The 27,599-nt window shown below is 41.3% G+C and overlaps 1 protein-coding gene across 1 annotated transcript in view; it reads left to right on the top strand.

Moving 5' to 3' along the window:
• Positions 1–27,599, top strand: part of PRTG (protogenin) — a 162,940-nt gene that overhangs the window by 104,402 nt on the left and 30,939 nt on the right. Inside the window, exon 12 of the mRNA XM_049772838.1 lies at positions 27,356–27,451. Within this exon, the coding sequence (XP_049628795.1) occupies positions 27,356–27,451 (96 nt within the window). The remainder of the gene's footprint in view (positions 1–27,355; positions 27,452–27,599) is intronic.

Below are 27,599 nucleotides of genomic sequence, written 5' to 3'. Positions count from 1 at the left end.
TGAGTGACTTGAGTCAGTTATAAACAGTGTATTGAGGGGAGGAAAGCACAGTTTAAAATCCCTCCCCCAAATATCAATTCTGTGTACATATGACTAGGAAAGGGAATGATAAAATCTAACAAAATGTTCACAATGCTGATGTCTCCGGCTGCTGGTGTGTGTGTGTGTGTGTGTGTGTGTGTGTGTGTGTGTGTGTGTGTGTGAGAGTGAGAGAGAGAGAGAGAGAGAGAGAGAGAGAGAGAGAGAGAGAGAGAGAGAGAGAGAGTGTTTAGGCAGTGCTCAGGGCTCTGCTCAAGGTTCTCCTGGTGAGGCTCAGAGGACCATCTGAGGTGTTTGGGTTGGTTGTGTGCAAGCCAAGTTCCCTACCTACTTTACTATCACTCTGGTCCCAGATTTTTAAATAAATACCCTGGGACTGAGTTTCATGAATTTTCCTATTGCAGACATATATTCAAATTATAATGAGAGTATCTGAGTTTCGTAGACTACAACGACCCAGGTTCGACCTCAGCACAGACTGGTTCTCCAAGGACCACTGGGAACAGCTCCCCCACCTTCAGTACAGAACAAAAAGCCCAGATTATAAAATAAAAATTGTTTTTAATACTCTAAACCTAAATTTTTAAACAACTAAATTTCTCTTATTTTACCAATGAAATGTTTAAATATAAAAGCATCTGAAGTTGTATACAGGAAACATTCAGTTTCCTATTAGAATACATTGTTTTTCAGAAAAATCTTGGTTGACTTTAGCTCCAGTTGTTAAAGATTTTTCATATGTGTGAAAACTATTAGAATATGTATATATATTAAATATCCTCCTATTGTGTGGTGATCTGCAGTAATTTTTAAATACCTAAGACATTAATGAATTGGGGCCAAAGCAATAGCACAGCAGGTAGGGTGTTTGCCTTGTACATGGCCAGCCTGGGTTCAATTCCTGGCATTCCATATGATCCCCTACCCTGCCAGGAATTATTTTTGAGCATACAATCAGGAATTAATCCTGAGTGCCTCTGGGTGTGACCCCAAATCAACAACAACAACAACAAAAACCCACATTACTGGGTTACCTAGAACTTGAGTAAGTTGTAGCCAATTCATTCAATGATGACATTATATCTAAACTTTCAGACAAGGCTGGGAATAAGGCTCAGTGATGAAGCACATGCCTTTGATCAATGAGGTATCTCCACGCATATTCACACACACACACACACACACACACACACACAGTTTCATCCATTCACACACACATACACACACACAGCTGGAAATATTCCACAGAGGTCCCCAACGTGTTCCCAAACATTCCATGCCCCCCCATAACCAGAAGTAATCTTGGAGATCCCAGGATCCTATAACTGCATTGCTAGGCCAACTATATATATATATATATATAAAGAGAGAGAGAGAAAATCCAAAAAACTCCCCAGCATTCTTTTATTTGCTGGCATGAAACTTACATTTGCAGTAGTACATTTAGCACAGTTTGAATATGGTAATATACTACTTTGGGGGAGTCCTAAAGAAAGCAGGCATAAATAACACAAGCCTGTTTTCTTACGGTGGGACATGAAGCTGCTAGATGGCCAACTCACAATTCCTATTTGAAAAGAAATCTAAGATTAGTTTCAAGCTGTCTCCCTGCACCTTTTCAGCCTGCTTCCCACTCCCTGCCGAGGGCTGAGGGCTGGCCAGCCAGCCACAGATGTTTCTGCAATGAAGCAGTACCCCTCCCACCAGGTCGCCAGGCTTCAGGACGTGATAAATGGTGTTTTCCATGTTGCCTTCCGAAAGGGTCAAATGGCACAGTGAGCCCACAACAGGGAAATGGAGAAATGTTTGTGCTAGGAGGAAATGTACTTGGTGGCTTCAGGGGCAGTGTGGTTGTTATGAATGTGCTCTGTAAGTCTGAAAAAATACTATTTGTAAGACAGTGATATATATGTGAGACAGACTGGGTTTGTGTGTTGACAGCCACTTAAATAAATCCTAAGATTATACAGTCAAGAACTTTGGATGTTTTTAAGGTAATAGTTGCTCTTGATAGAAACAGCAGCATCTGGGGCCAGAGAGATAGCACAGCGGTCAGGCGTTTGCCTTGCATGCAAAAGGACGGTGGTTTGAATCCCGCCATGCTATATGGTCTCCGAAGTCTGCTGGGGGCGATTTCTGAGCATAGAGCCAGGAGAAACCCCTGAGCGCTGCGAGGTGTGACCCCCCCCCCCAAATAAAGAAACAGTAGCAGCATTCAGGAATTTATTTCATTTTCTTATGGAAGACCTTTAAGCAAAATTTATTTGTACTTTTTTTGGGGGGAGTCACTCCCGGTGGTGCTCAGGTTACTCTTGGCTCTGTGCTCAAAAATCGCTTCTGGCAGGCATGGGGGACCATATGGGATGCTGGGATTTGAACCACCATCTGTTCTGGATCAGCTGTGCCAGGCAAATGCCTTTACCACTGTGCTATTTCTCCAGCCCCTTATTTGTACATTTTATAGCCTCAGTCATTCTCAGAAACCATCCACCTCCCATTCTAGCACAGTTTTTTAAAAACATTGAAATGATAAAATGTTACAGTAATACATTCTTAAAATCACCAATCACGGGCCGGGCGGTGGCACTGGAGGTAAGGTGCCTGCCTTGCCTGCGCTAGCCTAGGACGGACCGCGGTTTGATCCCCCGGTGTCCCATATGGCCCCCCAAGAAGCCAGGAGCAACTTCTGAGCGCATAGCCAAGAGTAACCCTTGAGCGTCACAGGGTGTGGCCCAAAAACCAAAAAAAAAAAAAAAAATCACCAATCACCCCATTATATTCTTTTCTAAATTGTTGGGGAACCAGTCTTATTCACATGGAACTGTAGTAATTTTGGGGATACTGGCTGTCATTTGGGGGGAATCTTTCCTTTGTCCTGTTCATCTCTAGATGGGGAAGTATCAACCCTGGGCATTATTCCATAGTATGATGGTTTTAGGGGCTCCCAGAGCAGTGCTCACTCATCTCACCATCCAACTGGTCTTTTTTTCTTCATGGGCACTCAAGAAAAGGAATGGCATAAGGAAAAATACATGATTATAAACTGTGTCAACGCCACGTTGAGACTCAGTGTGCAGTGCGTGGATGTCAGTTCAATTTATTCATGGCAGTGCTCAAGTAGGAAACAAATCCTAAATATTTTTTTTGGTTTGGGGGCCACACCCGGCGATGCTCAGGAGTTATTCCTGGCTATGCACTCAGAAATCGCTCCTGACTTGGGGGACCATATGGGATGCGGAGGATCGAATTGTGGTCTGTCCTAGGCCTTACCGTTTGCACCAGTGTTTCGGCCCCATGAACCCCAATATTTTTATGTGGACAGTTTCAAGTAATGGATTTGTTAAAAAGTGAAGAATAACTTTTACATTTCTTTTTCGGTTTTGGACCACACCTGGCAAAACTCAGGGCTTATTCCTTTCTCTGTGCTCAGGGATAACTCCTGGTAGGTTTGGAGACCATATAAGGCAGGGGTCTCAAACTTGCGGCTCGCGGGCCGTTTGCAGCCCTCCGTACAACATTTTGTGGCTGGCGGCCGTTCTTCAAATATTGCAGTATTTGCAATTATTCGCTTACCAAATAATCGCAATAAAAATCGCATTAAACATTTGCATACCCCAAGCAGTTCCGTTCGGGGAACGGATTTTTTCCTAACGCGATTTTTTATTGTGAATATTCAGTATATGAATAATTGTGAATACTTTGCGCCTAGTGCAGACGTCATTTCCACTGCTTCTGCCCGCTGTCCCTTGCATTATCGAGGCCTAAAGGAAGAGAAGGGAGAGAAGTTTATTATAGAATTAGATTTTGTCATACCTTCATCATGACTTCATCAAAACCTGCAGTGTAGAGAAAGATTGATGATGAGCACAGACAATTTCAGGAAAAGTGGGAGACACAGTATTTCTTTGTTAGGCACAGGGGCATCTCCACATGTCTTATTTGCTTAGAGAAAGTTGCATGCACAAGGAATACAACTTGAAACATTATTCAACTAAACATGCTGAGAAATGTGCAAAATATCAAGGAAATGAGAGAGCCAAGAGAATTGCCAGTCTTAAAGCTTGTCTAATGAGGCAACAAAATTTCTTCAAGAAAGCAACCAAAGAGAATGTTGCATCAGTCGAAGCTAGTTACATGGTTAGTGAGATGATTGCTAAGGCAGGGAAACCATTCACAGAAGGAGAGTTTGTTTAAAAAAATGCATGTTACAGACTGCAAGTATTATCTGTCCGGAAAAGAAAGGTCAGTTTAGCAAAATCAGCCTTTCTGCCAACACTGTGGCAGAGCGCATTTCTGACATGTCAAGTGACATTTATCGTCAACTGTGTGAGAAAGCCAAATGTTTTGATGCATACTTAGTTGCTCTTGACGAGGGCACAGATAGAACAGACACTGCGCAGCTCACAATTTATGTCTGTGGTGTTGATTGCAATTTTGAATTGACAGAGGAGCTGTTCACAATAATTCCAATGCATGGCCAGACCACCGCTAATAAGATATTTAGGCAACTGTGTGATGCCATTGAGAATGCAGGTTTGCCATGAAAGAGGCTTGTTGGAATAATAACCGATGGAGCGCCATCGATGACAGGGAGAAAAAATGGACTGGTGGCATTTGTTCAAAAAAACTTGAAGAGGAGGGTGTAGAGAAAGAAGGCCATTGCTCTTCACTGCATTATCCATCAACAGGCCCTTTGCAGTAAATGCCTGCCATGTGACAATGTGATGTCTGTTGTTGTGAAATGCATCAACCAAATCAGATCCAGGGGCTTAAGTAAAGCACAGGAGGTTCTGTGCTTTTTTAGAGGAAATGGAGTCAGAATATGGAGATGTGCTCTATTTTACCGAGGTACATTGGCTCAGCAGGGGAAATGTCCTGAAAAGATGTTTTGAGTTGAGAGAAGTGAAAGCCTTCATGGAGAAGATGGGAATGCTGTTTCTGAGTTGAGTGATCACAAATGGCTCATGGATTTAGCTTTTCTTGTTGACATCACACATAAGCTGAATGTACTAAACAAGATGTTACAAGGACCGGGGCAGCTTATCAGTGCTGCCTATGACAACGTGAGAGCATTCTCCACAAAACTTGTGTTATGAAATCCCAGCTCTCTCAGACAAACCTTTGCCATTTCCCAGCATGTGAAGAACTGTGGATGCAGGCATACCATTCAGTGGTGAGAAATATGTTGATGCTATTTTTAAGTTAGACAAGGAATTTGATCACAGATTTGCAGACTTCAAAAAGCACAGAGCCACTTTCCAAATTTTTGTGGACCCCTTTTCCTTTGATGTGCAAGATGCCCCTCCTGTGCTTCAAATGGAGCTCATTGATCTGCAATGCAACTCTGATCTCAAAGCCAAGTTCAGGGAGATTAGTGGAAAAGCAGACATGCGTGGGCAATTTTTGAGAGAATTGCCCCCCAGCTTCCCTGAGCTTTCCCGAATGTTCATGCGCATCATGTGCCTTTTTGGGAGCACGTATTTGTGTGAAAAGTTATTCTCCACATTGAACTTCAAGAAGTCAAAGTACAGGTCTAGACTTAATGATGATCATCTTCAAGCCATACTGAGGGTCTCAACTGCTTCCTCTCTAAAGCCAAATGTGGTTCAGATTTGTGAGAAGCGCTGTCAAGTCTCTGGCAGCAAGGAATAGGCAAAAGATGCCATGTTCAGAAGAACTGTTCATGATCTTCATTCAATGTTCTATTCATGTTCAGAATAAATAATTAAAACTGTTAATAATGACGTTTGAGGACTTTTTTGTGAAATCCCTTATGCAGCCTTGCCTCACCCCGACTTTGCCTCCTGGTAAATTTGCCCCCAGGTAAATTGAGTTTGAGACCCCTGATGTAAGGTGTCTCGAATAGAACCTGGATGGGCTGTGTACAAGGCAAAGGCCCTGCCTACTATTCTCTGGCCCCTGAAAAGGAACTTAAAAAAATGTTAAAAGATAAATATCTGACTAGAGAGATACTCAGAGGGCCAGAACACATATATTTTTTGGGGGTTTTTTTTTGGGGGGGCCACACCCGTTTGATGCTCAGGGGTTACTCCTGGCTAAGCGCTCAGAAATTGCCCCTGGCTTGGGGGGACCATATGGGACGCCAGGGAATGGAACCGAATCCTTCCTTGGCTAGCGCTTGCAAGGCAGACACCTTACCTCTAGAACCAGGTCTCCGGCCCCTAGAACACATATTTTGTATGCATGAGACCCAGGTTTAATCCCTAGCACTACATCAGCACCATCAGGAGTTGGCCCTGAGTACCACTGAGTGTGACCAGCCTCCTCCAACAACAACAACAATAAAAAACAAACAAAACATAAAAATGAAGACATCCGGGCCCGGAGAGATAGCACAAAGGTGTTTGCCTTGCAAGCAGCCGATCCAGGACCAAAGGTGGTTGGTTCGAATCCCGGTGTCCCATATGGTCCCCCGTGCTTGCCAGGAGCTATTTCTGAGCAGACAGCCAGGAGTAACCCCTGAGCACTGCCGGGTGTGGCCCAAAAACCAAAAACCAAAAAAAAAAAAAAAAAAAAAATGAAGACATCCAGGGCCAGAGATAGCATGAAGGTAGGGTGTTTGCCTTGCATGCAGAAAGACAGTCGTTCAAATCCAGCATCCCATATGGGTCCCCCGAGCCTGCCAGGAGCTATTTCTGAGCATAGAGGAGTAACTCCTGAAAGCTGCCGGGTATGACCCTTTCCCCCCACCCCCACCCCCCCCAAAAAAAAGAAAACATCCAATTACAAAATAACATGATTAAATGTTAGCAAATACAATACAATTGTGCTTCTTAGTTTTATAAAACAATCCAAATTGTTTAGGGGAAGCTTTTAGATCAGAGAATTTACCAACAGGATATACTTATTTTGTTAGGAAACTGATTCTCAGATGTCACATGTAAAGGTCTGTCTTCTAAATTACCCTGAACTCAGTAGGAGAGGGGATGTTTTTACTTGAAGTCAGAGGCCTATTTGTCTTAAGGCCCATGAGGGGGCCACACAGAACAAAAGGAACAGAGACATTTAAAGTTTAGACAAATATTCACCATAAGTTCCCAAAGAGAGCTGTTTTTCAGAAAACTTAGGCACAGTTGCGAATGGGCTGATACCCCCTAGGTCCATCTGCCACTCTGTTATGTTCTGATGTTCTTTCTATATTACCTTCCACCAGACCCAAACATTGTGGCCTGGATAGAGAACATAAAAAAACAAACAAAACTCTTTGAAAGGTATATAATTGTAAACAATAAAGAATGTTCCTGATTAATACTCCCTTAAAGAAAGTAAATATAAAACCAAAAAATTTTCTCTTAGCTAAAAATATGCTTTTTGAATCAACATTCAGGTATTATTTTTATAACTACTGGGAGTGAACTTTTCATGATACAGGACAGAGAAGTCCCTCTTTATAAGGGACTTTGTAAGGACTTTAAGGGACTTTGCACGAGCTGCATCTCAGTAAAATTTGCTCAGTTCACTTGTGGAATCTTCTCCTACAGTGAGCAACGCCGTGGCCTTTTATTTGGGAAACTGAAAAGCAGATCACGCAAAGTGCAAGAGTGATTTGTGTTGTTACTGTGCTTAACATGGCATTTTTGAGTGGAATGGCTCTCTCTGCTTCCCTTTCCCACCCATCCCCCTTAGCATTTTCCTTGCTCCTCTTCGGCTGGACTAGCTCTAGACTCTGGGTCAAAGGCCATGACCCAGGTGTCACAGTGTCTGTCCTACTGCCCTCTTCTGAATAATTAGATGGGGTTGTATTGTGTTGAAGGAACTGGCCTGGGGGCTCTGCATCCCCATGGCAGGTCAGTCCCAGGAGCTCTCCAGTTGGACTGCAGTGAACAATGAGCCTGAAAAGGCTCCCACAAAACCTCAGAACACAAAAGATTAAATTAGAAATGGACCTGTGGCCATACACAGGGCTCATGCTGCAACTTCCACCTTCCTCATTCACCCAAGCCAGTATGTATGTCTGTATATCCTCCTAGCTTCCCATTTGCCCATTAACTTATACTAGTAGATTTTCCCTATTGTTGCTTACTATCTAGACTGTTTTCTAAAGTTCTGAAGTGTCTTCTGAGTTATTTTAATAGTGACCTTTCATTGCTAAAAATAAGTAGAGCTTTTCTATGCAGTGTTTTAGCAAACAGTCAAAAGTAGTACACTCACACTTTCTCCTGGACATGCCTGCATCCCATTTGTTAGTGCTAAATTTCTCTTTATGGGACTCTCCCACCTCTCATACTTCCTAAATAAAACTAATTTTGGGGGAAGACTGGAGAGATAGCAAGGACATAGGGGGTTTGCCTTGCATGCAGGAGGACAGTGGTTCGAATCCTGGCATCCCATATGGTCCCCGAACCTGACAGGAGCAATTTCTGAGTGTAGACCCAGGAGTAACCCCTGAGCACTGCCAGTTGTGACCCCCCCCCAAAACAAAACAAAACAAAACAAAAAAACTATTTTTTTTTAAAAACAGAGCAATACATAGCAATTTGTTTGTTTGTTTTGGGGCAACACCTAGCAATGCTCAGGGGTTGCTCCTGGATTTGTGCTGAGAAATCATTCCTGGCAGTCTTGGGGGACTGAGTGAGATGCCAGGAATGGAACCGGGGTGTCCCAGATTAGCCGTGTGCAAGACAAACACCCTATCACTCTGCTATCATTCTGGTTTCTTTTTTTTTTTTTTGTACGTAGCAATTTTAATTTTTAGTGTTTGAGATCATATCCAGCTGTGTGGGGAAGTTGTCTTCAGTGCTCAGGATCATTTCTGAGACTTCTGAGGACCATGTGGTGTCTGGGTCAAACTGGGGTCTCCCACGTGTAACAGACTGCTCAGCCCATTGAGTATTTGCAGTACTTACATATAGCCACGTTTTTTTTGGTTTTTGGCCACACCTGGTGACACTCAGGGGTTACTCTGGCTGCGTACTCAGAAATCACTCCTGGCTTGGGGGACCATATGGGATGCGTAGGGATTGAACTTCGGTTCATCCTAGGCTAGCACACACATGACCTGCGTCACAGCTCTGGCCTCCACATAGCCTTTTTTTTTTTTTTTTTTTTTTTTTTTGGTTTTTGGGTCACACCTGGCAGTGCTCAGGGGTTATTCCTGGCTCCAGGCTCAGAAATTGCTCCTGGCAGGCACAGGGGACCATATGGGGCGCCGGGATTCGAACCGATGACCTCCTGCATGAAAGGCAAACGCCTTACCTCCATGCTATCTCTCCGGCCACATAGCCATTTTTAAAACTTACTTTCTTTAGGGGGGGATCGATTTTAAGGCCACATCTAGCAAGCTCAGGCATTACTCCTAGTTTTGCATTCAGGAATTACTCCTGGCAGTGCTTTGGACTATATGGAATGCTGGGGCTCCAACCTCCATCAGTCATGTGTCAGGCAAATGCCCTACTCTCTATACTATTGTTCCAGTCCCAGGCTTATTTTTTTTCTTTTCTTTTTTAAATTACTTTATTTAAAGACTTTTTATTTATTTTTTTTTTGTGGGGGGAGTTATAGACCACACCCAGGGGTTACTCCTGGCTATGCGCTCAGAAATCACTCCTGGCTTGGGGGACCATATGGGATGCCAGGGATATAACCACGGTCTATCCTAGACTAGCATGCAAAACAGACGCCTTACCGCTTGCGTCACCACTCAGGCCCCTAAATACCATGTATTAAATAGTTTTTCATAAACCAAGATCAATCCTACCACCAATTCTCTCCACCATTGTCCTCAGATTCTTACTTGTCCTACCCTCCTTGGCAGGTACAAAACAATATATTTTATATTGCTTATTTACAGGTAAGTGGTAATGAAATGACTTTTTATGTACAGCAGGAAGAAAATTTGTGAAAATTAATGTATTCTTCAATGAGGACATTACGTCACTGTTAGAAGGATTGCTAGGGGGCCCAGAGAGATAGCACAGCGTGTTTGCCTTGCAAGCAGCCGATCCAGGACCAAAGGTGGTTGGTTCGAATCCCGGTGTCCCATATGGTCCCCCGTGCCTGCCAGGAGCTATTTCTGAGCAGACAGCCAGGAGTAACTCCTGAGCACAGCCGGGTGTGACCCAAACCCCCCCCCCCCAAAAAAAAAGAAGGTTTGCTAGGCAATTTTTTGCTACTTAATTTTCTGTTTTATTTCTGAACTTTAAGTGGCTTTGAATTTACATTGATATCTAAATTGGTGTGTTTCTACTGGGATGATAATCTTTTTTCTTTTCTTCTTTTTTTTGGTTTTTGGGTCACACCTGGCAGCACTCAGGGGCTACTCCTGATTCTATGCTCAGAAATCGCCCCTGGCAGGCTGGGTGACTATATGGGATACTGGGATTTGAACCACCGTCTTTCTGAATGCAATGCAAAAGCCTTACCTCCATGCTATCTTTCTGGCCCCTGGGATGACAATCTTGAAAAAAAATTGAAGCATATGTGGTGATGCAGTCCAAGAATTCCAAGCTGTATAGGTGATATTTCAGCTTTTGTGAAACATGGTTTTTAGTTGCCAGAGCTTTCAGAAGTACAGGGAGCGCCTTCACTCCATCCAAAAACATTCTGGTATTGGAGCCCAAGCAACAGCACAGCAGTAGGGCATTTGCCTTGCACACATTCAACCCAGAACAGACCTGGGGTTCAATTCCTAGCATCCCATATGGTTCCCCGAACACTACCAAGAGCAATTTTTGAGTACAGAACCAGGAGTAAACCCTGTGCACCACCAGGGATGGCCCCCAAAATCCAAGAAAAAAGAAAGGAAGAAAACACCCTTAAAAAGGGTCCTGGGAATGACTGAACAACTAATCAACCTCTCAGATAAGGACTTTAGACTAGCAATATGGAAGGTGCTCAACAGACTCCAAGAAACCATGGATCGAGTTGAACAGAACACTAATAAGAACCAAGAAAATATGAAGGCAGAAATGACAAAACTCCAAACTGAAATAACATGTCAACTAACAGGACTGAAAAAGTCAGTAAACGAAGTGAATGACAAAATGGATAAGCTCTGGGACAGGGTATCAGAAGCTGAGAATAGACTTGGTGCTGTGGAAGATGAGATACATAACAATTCCATACAGCAGGAGAGATTGGACAAAAAACTTAAAACAAATGAGCAGACAATGGAAAAATTAGTCAAAGAATGGGAACAGACGAAAATAGAAGTCTATGATAAGATCAACAGAAACAACTTAAGAATCATTGGAGTCCCAGAGACCCAGGAAGAAAATTTCCAGGAAGAATCAATGGTCAAGAACATCATTAAAGAGAAACTTCCAGAGCTAAAGAATATATGTGATCAAATCCTGCATGCCCGAAGAGTACCAACCAAAAGAGACCCCAGAAAAACCACCCCAAGACACATCCTAGTCACAATGACAAATCCCACAGATAGAGACAGAATTCTGAAAACAGCAAGATCAAAAGGGGAAATCATGTTCAAGCAAGCTTCCCTGAGATTTACAGCAGACCTGTCACCAGAAACGCTCAATGCCAGAAAGCAGTGGTGGGATATTGTGACAAGACTGAATGAAATGAATGCTTCACCCAGAATACTATACCCAGCAAAACTCACTTTCCGGTTTGATGGAAGAATACATGGTTTCACAGACAAAAAACAGCTCAGAAACTTCACAGACACAAAACCAGTCTTAAGAGAAAAACTGAAAGACCTAATCTAAGACAAGACTACCCAAAAGACACACCAAATTTTGAAATAAAGATGGCGTTAAATCCCAGGACAATTCTTTCTCTCAACGTCAATGGACTAAATGCACCAGTTAAGAGACACAGAGTGGCTAAATGGATCAAAAAACTCAATCCAACCTTCTGCTGCCTACAAGAAACGCACCTGAATAGTCAGAACAAACATAGACTCAAAATAAAAGGCTGGAGAAAAGTTATCCAAGCAAACAACACCCATAAAAAAGCTGGAGTGGCCATACTAATATCAGATAATGCAAACTTTATACTCAGGAAGGTTGTAAGGGACAAAGACGGACATTTTATATTAATCAAGGGGTACGTAGAGCAGGAAGAATTCACTCTCCTAAACATATATGCACCGAATGAGGGGCCAGCAAAATATTTAATACAACTGTTGACAAATCTGAAAAATAATATCAACAACAACACAATAATTGTGGGGGACCTTAACACGGCTTTGTCAACACTGGACAGGTCAACCAGACTGAAACCCAACAAGAATATACTAGACCTGAGGAGAGAAATGGAAGAAAGAGGCCTAGTGGATATATATAGGACACTCCATCCCCAGAAACCTGGATACACATTCTTCTCCAATGTACATGGGACATTCTCCAGGATAGACTACATGCTGGCACATAAAACATACCTCCATAAGATCAAGAGGATAGAAATTTTGCAGACTACCTTCGCTGACCACAAGGCTCTGAAATTATTTGTGAACTCCAAAGGGACTCAGAAGAAACACTTTAACACCTGGAAGTTAAACAGCCTCATGCTCAATAACCAGTGGGTCCGAGATGAAATCAAGGAGGAAATAAAAAGGTTCCTGGAAACAAATGACAATAAAGACACAAACTCTCAGAACTTATGGGACACAGCAAAAGCAGTACTGAGAGGAAAATTTATAGCTTTGCAAGCACACATCAGGAAGGAAGAAGGAGCTTACCTGAGTAGCTTAATGACACAGCTAATAGAACTAGAAAATGCTCAACAAAAGGACCCAAGAATAGGAAGACAGAAGGAAATAACAAAGCTGAGAGCAGAAATCAACGAAGTGGAAACTCAAAAAACAATCCGAAAGATCAACGAAAGCAGAAGTTGGTTCTTTGAAAAAATAAACAAGATTGATAGACCACTGGCAAACCTAACAAAGAAAGAGAGAGAGAGAAACTTGATAACTCGTATCAGGAATGAAAAAGGAGAGATCACTACTGATATGACAGAGATTCAAAGGGTAATCAGAAACTACTTTGAAAAACTCTACGCCACTAAAAATGAGAACCTGGAAGAAATGGATAAATTCCTGGACTCTTATAATCTTCCACGGTTGAAGGAAGAGGATGTAGCATATCTAAACACCCCCATCACCATTGATGAAATTAAAACAGTAATCAAATGTCTGCCGAAAAACAAAAGCCCAGGTCCAGATGGATTCACTAATGAATTCTATCAAACTTTCCAAGAGGAACTACTGCCAATCTTGGCAAGACTCTTTCATGAAATTGAACAAACAGAAACACTTCCAAATAGCTTTTATGAAGCCAACATCACCTTGATACCTAAACCAGACAGAGACGCTACCAAAAAAGAAAATTACAGACCAATATCACTGATGAATGCAGATGCAAAGATCCTCAACAAAATCCTGGCAAATAGGATTCAATGCCTCGTTAAGAAGATCATCCACTACGATCAAGTAGGTTTCATCCCAGGAATGCAAGGCTGGTTTAACATCCGTAAATCTATCAACATAATACACAACATCAATAACAAGAAAAATAAAAACCACATGATCATATCAATAGATGCAGAGAAAGCATTTGATAAGGTCCAACACCCATTCTTGATCAAAACTCTCAGCAAGATGGGAATGGAGGGAACCTTTCTCAATATAGTGAAGGCCATCTACCACAAGCCAGTGGCAAATATTATCCTCAATGGAGAAAAACTGAAAGCCTTCCCTCTAAATTCTGGCACAAGACAAGGCTGTCCTCTCTCACCACTCCTATTCAACATAGCACTGGAAGTACTTGCTATAGCGATTAGGCAAGAAAAGGATATCAAGGAAATCCAGATAGGAAAGGAAGAAGTCAAGCTCTCACTGTTTGCAGATGACATGATACTCTACTTAGAAAACCCTAAAGACTCTATCAAAAAGCTTCTAGAAACAATAGACTCATATAGCAAGGTGGCAGGCTACAAAATTAACACACAAAAATCAATGGCCTTTCTATATACCAATAGTAATAAGGATGAAATGGACATTAAGAAAACAACCCCATTCACAATAGTACCACACAAACTCAAATATCTTGGAATCAACTTGACTAAATATGTGAAGGACCTATACAAAGAAAACTATAAAACTCTGCTCCAAGAAATAAGAGAGGACACACGGAAATGGAAACACATACCCTGCTCATGGATTGGCAGGATTAACATCATCAAAATGTCAATACTCCCCAAGGCATTATACAGATTTAATGCCATCCCTCTAAAGATACCCATGACATTCTTCAAAGAAGTGGATCAGACACTTTTGAAATTCATTTGGAACAATAAACACCCTCGAATAGCTAAAGCAATCATTGGGAAAAAGAATATGGGAGGAATTACTTTTCCCAACTTTAAACTGTACTACAAAGCAACAGTTATCAAAACAGCATGGTATTGGAATAAGGATAGGTCCTCAGATCAGTGGAATAGGCTTGAATACTCAGAAAATGTTCCCCAGAGATACAACCATCTAATTTTTGATAAAGGAGCAGGAAATCCTAAATGGAGCAGGGAAAGCCTCTTCAACAAGTGGTGTTGGCACAATTGGATAGCCACTTGCAAAAAATTAAACTTAGACCCCCAGCTAACATCATGTACAAAAGTAAAATCCAAATGGATTAAAGACCTCGATATCAGCCCCAAAACCATAAGATATATAGAACAGCACATAGGCAAAACACTCCAGGACATTACAGGCATCTTCAAGGAGGAAACTGCACTCTCCAAGCAAGTGAAAGCAGAGATTAACAGATGGGAATATATTAAGCTGAGAAGCTTCTGCACCTCAAAGGAAATAGTGCCCAGGATACAAGAGCCACCCACTGAGTGGGAGAAACTATTCACCCAATACCCATCAGATAAGGGGCTAATCTCCAAAATATACAAGGCACTGACAGAACTTTACAAGAAAAAAACATCTAACCCCATCAAAAAATGGGGAGAAGAAATGAACAGACACTTTGACAAAGAAGAAATACGCATGGCCAAAAGACACATGAAAAAATATTCCACATCACTAATCATCAGGGAGATGCAAATCAAAACAACGATGAGATACCACCTCACACCCCAGAGAATGGCACACATCACAAAGAATGAGAATAAACAGTGTTGGCGGGGATGTGGAGAGAAAGGAACTCTTATCCACTGCTGGTGGGAATGCTGTCTAGTTCAACCTTTATGGAAAGCGATATGGAGATTCCTCCAAAAACTGGAAATCGAGCTCCCATACGATCCAGCTATACCACTCCTAGGAATATACCCTAGGAACACAAAAATACAATACAAAAACCCCTTCCTTACACCTATATTCATTGCAGCTCTATTTACCATAGCAAGACTCTGGAAACAACCAAGATGCCCTTCAACAGACGAATGGCTAAAGAAACTGTGGTACATATACACAATGGAATATTATGCAGCTGTCAGGAGAGATGAAGTCATGAAATTTTCCTATACATGGATGTACATGGAATCTATTATGCTGAGTGAAATAAGTCAGAGAGAGAGAGAAAAACGCAGAATGGTCTCACTCATCTATGGGTTTTAAGAAAAATGAAAGACACCCTTGTAATAATAATTTTCAGACACAAAAGAGAAAAGAGCTGGAAGTTCCAGCTCACCTCAGGAAGCTCACCACAAAGAGTGATGAGTTTAGTTAGAGAAATAACTACATTTTGAACTGTCCTAATATTGAGAATGTATGAGGGAAATGTAGAGCCTGTTTAGGGTACAGGTGGGGGTTGGGTGGGGAGGAGGGAGATTTGGGACTTGGGTGATGGGAATGTTGCACTGGTGATGGGTGGTGTTCCTTTTATGACTGAAACCCAAACACAATCATGTATGTAATCAAGGTGTTTAAATAAAAAAAAAAATTAAAAAAAAAAAAAAGGGTCCTGGGGCCGGAGCGATGGCGCAAGTGGTAGGGCATTAATTAGCCTTGTATTCACTAACCTAGGACTGACTGGATTGCAGTTCGATCCCCTGGCATCCCATATGGTCCCCCAAGCCAGAAGCAATTTCTGAGCACATAGCCAGGAGTGGCCCCTGAGTGTCACTGGGTGTGGCATAAAATTAAAAAAAAAAAGCCATGCATTGTCAGCCCAAATATCAGCATACTGGAGTTTTGGTTAGTTTGGCATCTGCAGAGATCAGAGGTTAAGTGGTGAAGCTAGGACATTCGTGAAGCAGCAGTTATGGGTGGTGGGTGCAGCTGGCAGGGAATTGACTCATCATCTCCTTCAGACATTACCATTTTCAGCTGCACAGCTGATGTAGCCATATTTTGTTTTGGGGTCACACCCAGCAATGCTCAGGGGTTACTCCTGGCTCTGCTCAGAAATCGCCCCTGGTGGGCTCCAGGGACCATATGGGATGCCAGGATTCAAACCACCATCCGCCTTCATGCAAGGCAAATGCCTTGCAGTTGTGCTATCTCTCCAGCCCCTGCTTATTTTCTTAAGAGATTTTATAAGCCACTCCAGCAGACTCCATCCCTGTTCATTTATTTCATGTAAATGTTCTCAGGTAAAGATGATTGCTATATTTCCCTCAACTGCATTGTTTTTCCTACCACATGAAAGGCATTGGTTGGAGCCAGAGAGATAGCATGGAGGTAGGGCATTTGCCTTGTATGCAGAAGGACGGTGGTTCGAATCCCAGCATCCCATATGGTTCCCCGAGTCTGTCAGGAGCAATTTTTGAGTGTAGAGCCAGAAGTAACCCCTGAGCACTGCCGGGTGTGACGCAAAAACCAAAAAAAAAAAAAAAAAAAGCATTGGTTGAAGGATGGTGAGGAATAAAACTCACCAATTGTCTTCACTATAGTTGAATTTAGAAATGAATATTAGGCACCCTCAGACATCTACAAAGTTTTCTCAGTTTTTCTTTTCATTTTTCCAGGTCTCTTCCTGCCAGCTTTGGCTCCTGGAGCCACAGACACACAGCGGCAGAAAGAAACAAAGGCCTGGTTTTTGCCCACCAAACTTTTTTTTTTTTTAATTTTATTGTAGTCGAAGTGAATTACAGTTCTCTCACAGTAATATTTGAGGCACATAGAGACAATAAGTGAGGGGGCATTCTCACCATTAGTGTTGTCCTCCCTCCACCCCTATTCCCAGCATGCATCTCACATCTCCCTCCTTTACCCCCGTAATGCTAATACAACTGTTCCCCCTTGTACAGCTTGTTGTAGATTGGGTATCGATTCTGTTGTCGTTGACTTTAGATTTGGTATTCATGTCTGATCAGGTTTTTTTTCCACCAAATGAACATTCAACTGTCTGGCCTTGGTACCATCTAAGGGAAGAAGGGAAAAGAAAAAAGAAGAAAAAAGGCAAACCAAAAAAGAGAAAAACTAGGAGGAGTTTGTCTAGGTGTTATAAATACCGTTTTCCGGTGTATAAGACAACTTTTGAAACAAAAAAAAGTCAACCGAAAATCGGGGGTTGTCTTATACGCTGAGTATATCCCAAAAAATGTTTCAATATGCCGCTAAACGAAAATTGTCTGAATATTGCCACAAAACGAATTTTCCAACTCGATCCTGCACCAATCACTGCAAGGCTGCTCAGACCGCCTCTCTAACTCAGCCAATCCAAGCAGGCTTTTTATGCATGCAAATTATACAATGTTCTGTGAATCTACACTGTAAAAAGCCTGTTCAGATTGGCTAGAGTCAGAGAGGAAGTCTATTACAGTATAACCTTTGGACCTTTGCTTGTTGTGATTGGCTCACTGTGGTACATACAGTTGCAGCATAGGAATGTTTTGTCTGATACAGCGAATATAGGCCTAAACCTATGTTTTAACTGCAAAATTAGGGGGTCGTCTTATACGCCGGAAAATACGGTATCCATTTAGAAGAAGGAAGGGAAAAAAGAAGAAAAAGGTAGTAAAACAAGACCATCCAGAAACAAAAACAATTAAGGGAGTATCAACAAGATTACAAAAAGAATAAATGCATAATAAGCCAAAAACCAAAACCATCAGCTATGGAAAAAGAAAATAAAAAAGAAAAAAAAGAGAAAACAAACAAACAAAAAACCAGACCAGCAACTTCTTAAAAAAAAAAAAAAAAAAGGTTGTATTTCTTTTTTTTTTTTTTTTGCATAGGCACGATAAATATAGGGAAAATTACAGCGGGAATTTCTTTGACCTAAGAGATACAGGGGTTCTTCACCCTTGAAGTATACTGACTTCATGCTCGCTCATTTGCACACCCCACGGTCTTTTTATGGTGCCAGGAAACTTTCCAATCAGATGTGGGTGATGATATCCCACCTTTGTAGCTGGAGATCTTGTTATTTGTGTAGGCCATAGAGTGAAGGCTAGGAGAGGGTTTTTCATTATGGTTCTAGGAGTTCTGTTCCATCTCTGTTGTAATCAGTCTTCTGTAATTAGTGGTCTTTTGTTCAGAACCAAGAACAGAGCCTAGGATATAGTCTTTCAGCATAGTTCCAGAAGTTCTGCTCAGTCACAGTTGTCAAAGTTAGATCTCTGGAATTAGAGATCTTGGTTTTTGTACAAATCCTAGGCCGTGGCCTAGGTTAGGAACTTCCTCATTGGCCCCTTGATAGGTTCTGTCCAGCGGATATTTGTCAGTCTTCTGTAGATAGCAATTTTGGTTTTTGCTTAGTTTGCCCACCAGTCTTATCTATGATTATCGTGAAACAGCCATATACTTTGTAAAGAGTTTCCTGTTACACATTGTCCAGGAAACCAAATCTCCAAGAGTATTAGCATTATAGCAAGGAATTCATAAAATTTGACTTGATGGTCATGAATTTTGGTGTCTGAGTTCATCTTTAAGCAGAACCTTTGGTCTTCAGACGTTGGTTGAAAGATCTGGGTTTGTGTTAAGGTTGGGAATGGACACAGAGCTATTTCCTAAATACTAACATACTAGATTTTACCTTAAATTAAAAAAAAAAAGTGTGTATTTTAATACATATTTACATACATTGATATACATTACATACACATATTTATACATATTTATATATATGAAGTAACAGGGATAAACATTGATAATATTAGAATTCTTAATTGGCATCTGTTTATTCTGCCTTTGTTCTACCCTACATTTGATTAATTTGACTCTACAGTCAATACCACCCAGTTATTCAGCACCTACATTCTTTTTTCTTTGGGTAGTATTAACTATGTTACTTCATATATATAAATATGTATATACATATAAATGTATATATTGTATATGTAATGTCGTATCTGGCAGTGCTCAAGAGTTACTCCTGACTCTGCACTCAAAAATTGCTCCTGGCAGGCTTGGAGGATCTTATTATGCCAGGGATCGAACCAGGGTCAGCCATGTGCAAGGCAAATGTCCTACCAGCTGAGTTATCACTCTGGCCCCATCAGCACTTACCAGTACATTCTTTTTGCTCTATATATGTCTCCTCACTCATTCTTCTTTAGCATATTGTCTCCTCATTTAGATTTGTTCTCACCTGTTTACTCGCTGGCTTCTCAGGCATCAATGATTATTTGGGTCTCTTGCTCTTTAAAATAGGTTTATAAGTGGAGCCAGAATCTTAGTATATTACATAAGGTATATGCTTTATACATGACCAACCTGGGTTTGATTCTCATCACTCCATATGGTTCCCTGAATCCACTAGATGGAGTGAGCCCTGAGCACTATTGGTTATGGCTTAAAAAAATCCAAAGTTTATGAGCACAGAATAGATACTGAAGAAATAATTAAAAGCTAAATTGGTGGGGGGGTCACACCAGAGGTGCTCAGGGGCCACTCCTGGCTCTGTGCTCAGAGTCACTCCTGGCAGGCACGGTGGGCCATGTGGGATGTCAGGATTCGAACCACCGTCTGTTTGAATCAGTTGCTTGCAAGGCAAATGCCTTACCACTGTGCTATTTCTTCAGTCTCTAAAAAGTAAATTTTGAAAGGGCTAGACTATCATGGAAGATATGTTAGTTGGTGTTTATAAGGATGGTGTTGAAACATCTTTTCAAAAGGTATTTTCATTATTTTTAGGGTTAAAAATAAAACCAGGATGGGGCTGGACGGTGGTGCTAGAGGTAAGGTGCCTGCCTTGCCTTGGACAGACCGCAGTTCGATCCCCTGGCATCCCATATGGTCCCCCAAGCCAGGAGCAACTTCTGAGCGCATAGCCAGGAGTAACTCCTGAGCGTTATTGGGTGTAGCCCAAAAACCAAAAAAAAAAAAAAAAACAAACCCAAAAAACCCAGGATTGTGAACATATATTTTTGGATGTTCTATACAGAAAAGTGATTGAAAGGAAAATAAGAATACATGTACAGCGGGGCCGGGCGGTGGCGCTGGAGGTAAGGTGCCTGCCTTGCCTGCGCTAGCCTAGGACGGACCGCGGTTCGATCCCCCGGTGTCCCATATGGTCCCCCAAGAAGCCAGGAGCAATTTCTGAGCGCATAGCCAGGAGTAACCCCTGAGCGTCACAGGGTGTGGCCCAAAAACCAAAAAAAAAAAAAAAAAAAAAAGAATACATGTACAGAAATGTCCCTGACTTTTATAGGATTGCAAAATTTAAAATCATGTTTATAAAGCATGTTGGCATATAAAATAATAATGCATTTCCCTTCAACAATACATCTTTACTATTTTGTTATTACCAAAGCCAATACATATTATAAAACATGTAGAAATAAATAATATAGAAACATATAGAATATAGTGTATTATAAAACCTGTATAAATAGATACAATATAAAACATGCAGCAAAATAGCTGAAGGTTACACCTTTTATAGAGAAATCTAGCTACCACTGTAACATTTTGGAACCTCTTGCATTTAATCTTTGTTCCCAGTGCACTACATTCTCCTTGCATCTTAGTTCCAGGATTTCTGTTGTCCCAACCCATATCTCTTTCTTCTTGCTGACATGAATAAATGAGATAACATTCCATTCTTACCCTCTGTGACTTCTCTGCAGCATTGTACACTATCAACTGGTCATCTCTCTTGGTTTTCATGTCCTTTTACATTTTCAGTTCCCCTTGCCACTCTTAAAACTACTTCTCTTCCCAACCACAAGTGTCTGGTCCCTACTGTCTATTTTCCTTTGATCTCTTGTTTTGTTTTGTTTTTCAATTTGAAATTGATTGTTTATTAACTGACCAGATTACAAAAAATATGATAGGTCTCTAAGTGCATATGTCTAATGGTCTGCTCTTTACTTTTGCTAGCATCTTCACCTACAGAAATAGTGGTGGTCTTTTTCTTCATCCCACCCTGGGGAGAAGATAATTTAAAGGGCCAGAGGAAGTTGTTTGCCTCTTTAAAGTCTTTTCAGGAGTATAGATCTCATGAAACAGATCCTCCAGATAGACCACATATTTACCAAGAGTTTGTGCAATCAATGTTAGGGCAGTGTGCTTCTAGTTGATTTTGCCAGATTTTGCTTCTGGGTCAGCTCGTTGACTGACTTCATATCTGGGTACTTTTGTGCAGTACAGGGTTCTGTAATCCTCAACTTGTTCATTGAAGGTTCATTGAGCTTAACAAAGGTTCTATTGAAGATCTGAGGAAGGTGAAGAAGCTGCAGCACCTTTTGGACCTTGAGGCTCACGCTATTGATACCTCTGATCCTGATGACAAAAATCAGTTTGCATTCATCAAGAATGTAAAAGTTGTTGGAGGCCGGAGCAGTGGCACAAGTAGTAAGGTGTTTGCCTTGTACACTCTAACCTAGGACGGACCGCGGTTTGATCCCCCAGCGACCCATAGTCAGGATCCTAGAGTATATATGTATATTATTGGATTTTATTCCAGCCTGCCCTTTTATACAGAAAAGCAGGGATTAGAAATGATGGAATGCTAATTGTTATTTCATAATTAAGTGTACTGATATTGTTGCACATAGGTAACTCTTTTAAGTATTTTATAATTATTTTTCTCCTATCCACAGCCTAAAATAGAGGTAAATGCTATTATTATCAGCATCATAGCCATTTACAAAATATTTTAATCAGTGGGTATAAAGAAATTAAAATTCTCAGATTACAGTTCCCAGGTTACCAGGATAGAATTGGAAGCCAGGTGATCTGACTCGTGTGTGTGTGTGTGTGTGTGTGTGTGTGTGTGTGTGTGTGTGTGTGTGTGTGTGTGTGTGTGTGTGTGTGTGTGTGTTCGGAGAAAGCCCAAAAGCATCACACAGAGCAAGCTATTTAATTTCTCTTCGCTTTTTTCACTCATTGAGTCACTAGGAAAGCTAAGCCTTCTGTGTTTCTCAGTATCTACCACTTAAAGCTTAATATGCCTTAATTCACAGGGGTTTTTTTTGTAGTGTATGTGAAATTATTTAAGTATGAAAATCAGCCCTTCTCCCCTTCTGAGTCTGATTTGCATTTCATGAAATTGTCATCTGGAAAACAAGCATAGTTCTGCTTATCTGGTTCATACGTATCTGGTTTTTTATTACAAACACGTTTGTAGTTGGGTTTTAGTCATAAAAAAGAACACTCCCCTGCTTATCTGTTTTGAAATCCTCGTTTGTCGTTTTCCCGCTGACTAGCTCCCAATTTCAGCACACAGATGCCATCTAGTGACAGAAATTAGAAAAGCTGCTCACTCAAACGGAACAGTGCTTCCACTGTTAGTGGGCTTTGGGTTTTGTGGTCTTTGGAAACACATTACAAAGAAAAATAGGTACATTATCCCAAGGTTTCTGGTAGATCTAAAAATATCCTGCCAAAATTCATACTTAGTACAGTATTATTAAGTTCCATGCTTTTTTGTTTTGTTTTTTGAGTCACACCCGGCAGCACTCAGGGGTTACTTCTGTCTCTATGCTCAGAAATCGCTACTGGCAGGCTGTGGGGACCATATGGAATGCAGGGATTCGAACCAATGACCTCTGCATGAAAGGCAAATGCCTTACCTACATGCTATCTCTCCGGCCCCAAGTTCCATGCTTTGGAATGAAATTGGGTTCTTGATTTTTTTTTTTTTTTTTTTTTTTTGGTTTTTTGGTTTTTTGGGCCACACCCGGCCTTGCTCAGGGATTACTCCTGGCTGTCTGCTCAGAAATCGCTCCTGGCAGGCTGGGGGGACCATATGGGATGCCGGGATTCGAACCAACCACCTTTGGTACTGGATCAGCTGCTTGCAAGGCAAATGCCACTGTGCTATCTCTCCGGCCCAGATTCTTGTTTTGATTTTTGTTTTTTTTTTTTTGGTTTTTGGTTTTTGGGCCACACACGGCGGTGCTCAGGGGTTACTCCTGGCTATCTGCTCAGAAATAGCTCCTGCCAGGCACGGGGGACCATATGGGACACCGGGATTCGAACCAACCACCTTAGGTCCTGGATCGGTTGCTTGCAAGGCAAACACCACTGTGCTATCTCTCCGGGCCCAGATTCTTGATTTTTTATCATATTTTGATGATATAGGAACTTGTTGATTTTTTTTCCAATTGTAGAGACTTAGGGTTATAAATAACTATTTGCTAGCACAATTAACATAATGAGTTTGTTTTGCCCCACATACTTTTCTATAAATGATCTATTTTTTTTTATTAAGGTAGAAATTTGTTTTTGAAAACATTATTGGCATCAGGTTCTAGCAATGAGGGATGATTAGATAAATGTAGACAGTGTGGGGGGGTGATAGTAGATTTGACACTGAGGAATTATACATCATGTGAAGCCCAAATAGTAAACTGTTTCAGTGACCATTAAACACGAAACACAGCTCATTCATTCATATCTACAAATCACATACACCGGAGAGTCTTTGCCTGCTCTACATACCATCTTCATGAGGACTGAGTGAAGTTAGAACTGGACTTCAGTATTTGCCAACAGATAATGTGTGATATTCTTGCTTGTATGAATGAGCATCTTTGATCATTCATTTCACTTCGTCAAGGTGATTCCCATGTGTAGCGTGTTTTTAGCACACACGTATATAAGAATGCTTCTCTATTCTTCCAAGAAAATTCACTTGCACAGTAACTGCACTATTCTTTGTGGCTGTTCTTCCTGACCCTGCTGTTTATTTTAAAATTATATGTCCTGAGGCGGCTGAGTGTTGCATATGTGGCTGAAGAAGGACTGTAACAGGATATGGGGGTGTTTCAGACTGTTGATTCTGGAGCTGTTCCCAACACAGCAAATGATGTGGATGGAACTGCAGAGATTTAGAACTTGAGCTTCTTCAGCTCAGGTACATTCTTTGTGTATGTACCTGTACTTGGTATAATAACCCTAAAATCTTTATTTTTCACTCCATATCCTTACTTCCTCTGTTCATTGTGGAGCAATTTTGTTTTCTTCCATAGCTGAGCACTCCCACTTTTGGAAGGAACCCTGAGCATTGAGCCAGTGTGACCCCTGAGCTATGAGGATGGGACCCCAAATGCAAATATATTTGTCATTAAGAAATATTTGTACAAACTCGGCTGGTCCGATGGCAGTGGTTTATCAGAACTTATTAACGTCAGTGTCACAAAAGTTGGTATATAACTTCCCCACTGTTTAACTGGCTTAAAGAAAAAAAGAAATATTTGTACAAACTCTTGTTACTTTGGAGAGTTTATTTTATTTTTAAGATTTTAATCACTTAAGAATTGTATTTATTCATGATTAAAGTATGGTTCTGTGGTGGATATATTAGAAACAAATTTTTTACTTGTGAAATAGAATACTTATTTGTTTTATTAATATTAAGAGGTATATAATACATAAGTAAGTTAAGATTAGAAATGGAACTGACTTAGGATCCAGCTCTCTTTGTGTTAGTTATAAATCCAAAGGAAATTTAATCAGTGTCTCAACTGTGTTTTCATGGTCACACACACACACAGACACACACACACACACACCACTCACACACACACACACACACACACACACACACCCTCAGTATAGAAAAGGAAAGAGGGAGAGAGAATATAACAGCTAGAGTACTTGCCTTGCATGTAATAGCACCAAGTAGGATTCCCCTGAATCCTACCAGGAATGATCCCAGAGGGCAGAGTCAGTGGAAACCCCTGAGAATCACCAAGTGTGGACCCCCCTCCCCAAATACTGCTACTTGTACAACATGAACTTGCTATAAGACATTATACTCAATAAGATAAATCAGCCACAAAAACAAAATAGGGTACCATTTCACTTACAGAAGTAGAGAATGAAAGGGTATTGGGAGGAATGATGTTGGTCTAAGGATACAAGGTTTCACTCAGGCCAGATAAGTAGATTCTGGAGATGGAATGTACTATATATACAGTAATACTTGATTGTATGCTTGGAAAAGTCACATTGCAAATATTAAAGACAACAAATTTTACTAATCCTATACAAAGCAAATCTGGGGAAAGACTTTTTCTGAATAATGTTTATTTTTTTGTCATAAGCAAATAAATGTTATCACAAATAAACTAAATATTTTGTATCATTAAACTCTTTGCTATTTTATAAAATACATATTTTAAACTTTTATTTTTTTTTTTGGTAGAGGGTGTTGTTATTATGAGCTACACCTTGTAGTGTTTAGGGGTTCTCCTGATTCTACACACAGGAATTATTCCTGGCAGTGTTCAGGGGACTGTACGAGATGCTGGAGATCAAATTCAGGTCAGCTACATGTAAGACTATTCCTTGGCCTGTTGCTCTGGACCTCTTGCTCAAGTTTTATGATTTATTTCCTTAAAGGTCTCCAGAACCATTTTGGTTTTATTGATTTAATATGCATGAACAGAGACACAGCTACATGTTGCGATGACGAATGATTACCAACAGAGGGCGCACCCTCATACGCCTTGTTGAATTTCTTCTCTCAACTTAAAAATTCAGACTTGTGGAAAAGTGGGGGTTGAATAGACAGAGCAGCAGGGAAAGATATTGCCTTGCATGAAGCAGGCCTGGACTCAGAGCCAGGAGTAAACCCTGACCACTGCTGATGTCACCTTTCCCAAATAAATGTATATAAATGTAAAAATGTAGTTATAGGGACCAGAGAGAGAGCACAGCAGTAGGGTGTTTGCCTTGTAAATCCGGGACGAACCTGGGTTCGATCTCTGGCATCCCATAGGGTCCCCCGAACCTGCCAGTAGTGATTTCTGACTGCAGAGGCAGAAGTAACCCTGAGCGCTACCGTGTGTGACCCCCAACTTTTTTAACATAGTCTTAACATTCCCCCCCCCTTTTTTATGCATCTCCCTCAAGTATTCAAAGGTGGGGGGAGCATGCCGGTGGAGCTCAGAGGCTTCCAGGAATGCAGGGCCATGCTGGGGAGACCTTGATTCTGGGGACTGAACCTGGGTTGATCCCTGATTTCTGTTCTTTCCCTCTGCCCTGAACATTGTTTAACGGTAGGTAATAAAATATAACAATTATAATTCTCCTAAACTTTGGGGGTAAGGTGTCTTTCTTTGCATTCCATGCTTTTAAGTAGACACACATAACTAAATAAAAGTCCTCTTCATAATAGAACCTCTTATAAATGATTTGTTTGCACTAGTTTTTAATTATTTATTTTTTGCAGAGAGGGGTGGATATAACACAGCTTAGCTATGTTTAGAAAGTGGAGGTGCTGGGAAGATGGAGTCAGTCTCAGCTGGACTCAGTACTAGGATGGAGATGCAGCATTGCTCACATCCAAAAGTGCTGGGGCTATACCAGAAGCATTGAGAGCATTTGACCCTAACCTTCTGGTCATATCTCAAATCTTTGTCCCTGAGATCTTTGATCAGTTGAAGGAAAGGAAACATTACTTCAGTGAGCTAAAATGATTGTTGAAGTAGTTGGTATTGCACTCCAATAGGCTTCTCTTAAGGTAAGTTGTGAAGTCACTGTAGAGTAGAGAGAGGGAAATGTTTTCATTTCACTTAGCATAAGTATACATTCAGAAGGATTTTTGTTTGGTGGTGTTAGCATTCAGGCCATACCGGGTCATGCTCAGGGCCTGCTCTATGGGGGTTGAACCTAGGTCACCTGTGTGTAAGGCAGAAACCTTAACCTCTCTCTCTCTCTCTCTCTCTCTCTCTCTCTCTCTCTCTCTCTCTCTCTCTCTCTCTCTCTCTCTCTCTCTCTCTCTCTCTCACTCACTCTCTCAAAAGGTGTTTTTTTTGTTTGTTTGTTTTGGTTTGTTTTTTGGGCCACACCTGGTGACGCTCAGTGGTTACTCCTGGCTATGCACTTGGAAATCGCTCCTGGATTGGGGGACCATATGGGATGCCGGGGGATCGAACCATGGTCCATCCTAGGCTAGCTTGTGCCACTACTCGGCCCTCCTTGAAAGGTTTTCAAACCAAAGAATCTTTGTTCCTAAGCATGACTAATTATGGCCTTTCGGTGTTTTTGTAGATCCCAGAAGGAAGTATCATGTGAGGCTACTGGCTTACAGCAACATCGAAGATGGCTATCAGGCTGACCAGACCGTCAGTACCCCAGGATGCGTGTGTAAGTTGTGTTCAAAACACACCAGGCAAGCTTCACCTTTTGCCTTCTCTAAATCTGAGTCTTCCTGCTCTGTGGGGGGTTTGACAGTTTTAATTAATTATGCTTTCCCTCCACCCAGCATAGTATGTTGAATATAGTGTGTGTGTGT

The sequence above is a fragment of the Suncus etruscus genome, chromosome 5, assembly GCF_024139225.1.
Source record: "Suncus etruscus isolate mSunEtr1 chromosome 5, mSunEtr1.pri.cur, whole genome shotgun sequence".
NCBI lineage: Eukaryota > Metazoa > Chordata > Mammalia > Eulipotyphla > Soricidae > Suncus > Suncus etruscus.
The sequence above is the reverse complement of the archived record's forward strand: the minus strand, read 5'-3'. Positions and strand labels throughout refer to the sequence as shown.